Consider the following 3,478-nt stretch of genomic DNA (forward strand, 5'->3'; position numbering starts at 1 on the left):
AGAGACTGATAGAATAAATACAAGACTTTAAAACAAAATACAGGGGTTCAATTTGTTCAACTAAAATCCTTCGAAGCATTGCCCCAGCTTGGCCACAGTCCAATATCTGAAACAAGTAAAAGACAGAAGTTGTTGTTGTTAAGAATTGCAGTTGTTTTTTCTGGGATTTTTTTTTTGTTTTTTGTTTTATGATGTTTTTATTTTTTTTGTTTGTTTTGTTTTTAGAGATTTACATTGCTGTTTCGGGAAACATTGAGGCAGTAAACACCGATGAGCTTTTGGGTGGAGAACACGAGGTAGCGGTCACTGATGTTGACCCTTACGACATTGCTGCTGACTTTATGTATCTCTACTGGACAGACAAACAGTCCGGAGCAGTAAAGAGGTGAGTGTTGTTGAAATTCACAAATGAATGTGGTCCTTGCTAGGGTTGTGGGGGCGGGGACGTCATTCGAGATGCATTCCAGAAGTTTTGAAACATTTTTAGGAGCGGCAGTTAGAACTGTCATTATCATTCTTCCTACATTATCTTTCTTTCTACATTATAAGGCAGTGAGCTGGCAGAATCGTTAACACGCCGGGCAAAATGCTTAGCAGTATTTCAGCTATCTTTACGTTCTGAGTTCAAATTCTGCCAAGGTCAACTTTGCCTTTCATCCTTTCGGGGTTGGTAAATTAAGTACCAGTTATGTACTGGACTTGATCTAATAGAATGCCCCTGCTCCCCAAAAATGTCAAGCCTTGCCTAGAGAAGAAAAGAATATCTTCCTACATTATCGTTCTTCCTACATTATCGTTCTTCCTACATTATCGTTCTTTCTACATTATCTTCCAGAATAACCAGGCTGAAAGGAACCGACACAAGCATTCTTCTGGAAAAGGACTTCTTCATCCAACCAGTCGGACTCACCATTTTCAAGAAGGAAAACCAAGGTAATGTATGTGAGTGTGAAAAAAGATAGGCAAAGAAAGACCATTTTTATAGTTCCACAGCTGTCTGTTGGTAGGTTTATAGCTGCTTAGTATATACAAATACAATATAGTCGTATACAACATGAAGACACAAGTATATAGAGGGTAACCTTAGATGTGTATCCGTATGTAGGTAAGAATGCAGTTGCTTAAACACACATCTGTTCCACAACCATGTATATACACAAAGAAAAGCACAATGAGGCCTTAACTGTTAGAGTTATAAGGTATTTTCTGGGGCCATAGTAGGACTAATAATCTAAAAGAACAAGTGTTTAATTAAAGCTGAAATTAATAATCCATGCAAGGTGAATGGTATGGATGGAAATTCTTCTAGAAAGAACTTCTCCAGTGACTCACCTGTCCTATCTGAACGTTAAAGAAGTTCTGTTACTGTTAAGAATAATTGTTTGTTTAGAATAAATAAACTCACGGACTGAAGATTTTCTTTTGTCTGATAGGAGTAGACACATATATACATAGAAACAGGTAAAAAAAAAAGCACCCAGTACACTCTGTGAAGTGTTTGGCATTAGGAAGGGCATCCAGCTAGAGAAACCCTGCCAAAATAGGTGACTGGAGCCTGCTCTGTCAAACCGTCCAACCCATGCCAGCATGGAAAATGGACATTAAATAATAATGATGATGATGATGATGATGGTGATGATGTACACACACATATATATATATATGTTCAAACAGACTTCAAAGAGGCTGGTGTTGGTCTACACCGGCAAGACTTTTATTCTGTAAAAGTCGAAACTTTCTCATTTATTTCTTTCAACTTTTAACCGTGACGAAGGACTCTGTCCAAAATGTTGGATTTTGCTCTTCTCAAAGCAAGTTCATTCTACACTTTCTATTGATTTTACTGCAAGAACATAAATAAATACATTCATTCTCGTCCACACAGAGACCGTTTACGAAGACTTTAACGGCTTCGTTCCAAGCGAGCTGGAAATGAAGAAATGGATAAAACCATTTTTTGCTGAAGGTAAGTACACTTGGTTTCAAGAAGACTCACCTGTGTGTAGGAGTGCAAAAGGTTTACACCAGAGAGAAAAGCCAGAGAGATCGTGTTCTATGGATGTGAATGTGTCTTTTGAGGCCTGTTGGCACCTTGCAAACCTTTCGGCAAATGGAACACGTCAAGAACTCAGTTTACTCAAGTCCATGTGGATCATTTGCTACATGTTTCCTTGAGTGGACGGCAAGGCCTGCTTTGCTCTTCCTTGCCACAAAACTACAATAACAGGTGAGGTTTCCATTTAGAGAAGTGGCATTTTGCCAACGTGCCTCTATACTTCCATGAAGTTGGTCCTAATGTTGGAGATGACTTGGCTCAAACCAACTGAAGAGAAGCAGAGAACAACTTCCCATCAACCTGAAGGGTCACTCTATAGTTTTGTAGAGTACAAGGTTATTACTCTTATCCAAGAATATTGCTGACAGGGACTTCGAAGCTTCGATTGTAGTCCAACTAAAGGCTTAACTGGTTAAAACTTCAAAGTCACTATCAAAAACATTCTTGTCTAATAATAATAATAATAATAATATATATATATATATATGTATGTATGTATATGTATATATATTAATGTATATATGTATGTGCTGGTGTGTTTATGTCCCTGTAACTTAGCAGTTCAGCAAAAGTGATTGATGTGATAAGTACCAGGCTTAATAAAAAATAAATATTGGAGTCGATTCATTGGACTAAAAGTTCTTCAAGGTGGTGCTCCAGCATGGCCGCAGTCTAATAACTAAAGCAAGTAAAAGAGAAAAGACATCTGTATATTTACATCTATATTCTCACATCCACACACACACACACACACACACAATCCTAATGAAAGAATTCTCTTCTGCCCTGCAACAGGTTTGGGTTACTGTCAGACGCCTCTCGTTCACTTGGGTCGTTTGATGAACTCGGTGCCAAACATCTGGGTTCCCACAGGAACGGTGGTCGCCGCTCAGTGCTTCTCCGGTTACATGCCTTCCACTGCAGCGGCCATGGTTTGCCTCCATGGAAACTGGAGCCACGTTGTTCGATGTATTCCAGGTAAGTCTCTCATTTTCATTTTTTTTCATCATCAACATTATCATCATCATTACAACCATCATCCTCCTCATTTTCATGTCCACTTTCCCATGCTTGCACAGGTCAGACAGATTACACAATGGGGCCTGGGCCCCTAAATCAAAAGCCATCAATAAACCCTTTAGCATTCAGCTTACTCTCTCAAATGCAAATGCCTTTTTTTTAAACCTTAATATTCCAAATTAATCAAGGGTGACACTCACCTGGCAGAATCGTTAGCACAACAGGCGAAATGCTTAGCGGTATTTCACCTGTCGCTACATTCTGAGTTCAAATTCCACCACGGTCGACTTTGCCTTTCATCCTTTCAGGGTCAATAAATGAAGTACCAGTGAAATACTGGGGTCAATGTAATCGACTAGTTCCCCACCCCATCCCACCAAAATTTCAGGCCTTGTGCCTTTA

General features: G+C 39.2%; 1 protein-coding gene across 1 annotated transcript in view; it reads left to right on the forward strand.

Moving 5' to 3' along the window:
* The window catches only part of LOC106870046 (low-density lipoprotein receptor-related protein 5), a 31,950-nt gene that overhangs the window by 25,564 nt on the left and 2,908 nt on the right, over positions 1–3,478 (forward strand). The window contains exons 20-23 of the mRNA XM_052974981.1: positions 226–385; positions 836–933; positions 1,886–1,966; positions 2,852–3,034. Coding sequence (XP_052830941.1) covers positions 226–385; positions 836–933; positions 1,886–1,966; positions 2,852–3,034 — 522 coding nt within the window. The remainder of the gene's footprint in view (positions 1–225; positions 386–835; positions 934–1,885; positions 1,967–2,851; positions 3,035–3,478) is intronic.

This window comes from Octopus bimaculoides, chromosome 20, assembly GCF_001194135.2.
Source record: "Octopus bimaculoides isolate UCB-OBI-ISO-001 chromosome 20, ASM119413v2, whole genome shotgun sequence".
Lineage (NCBI taxonomy): Eukaryota > Metazoa > Mollusca > Cephalopoda > Octopoda > Octopodidae > Octopus > Octopus bimaculoides.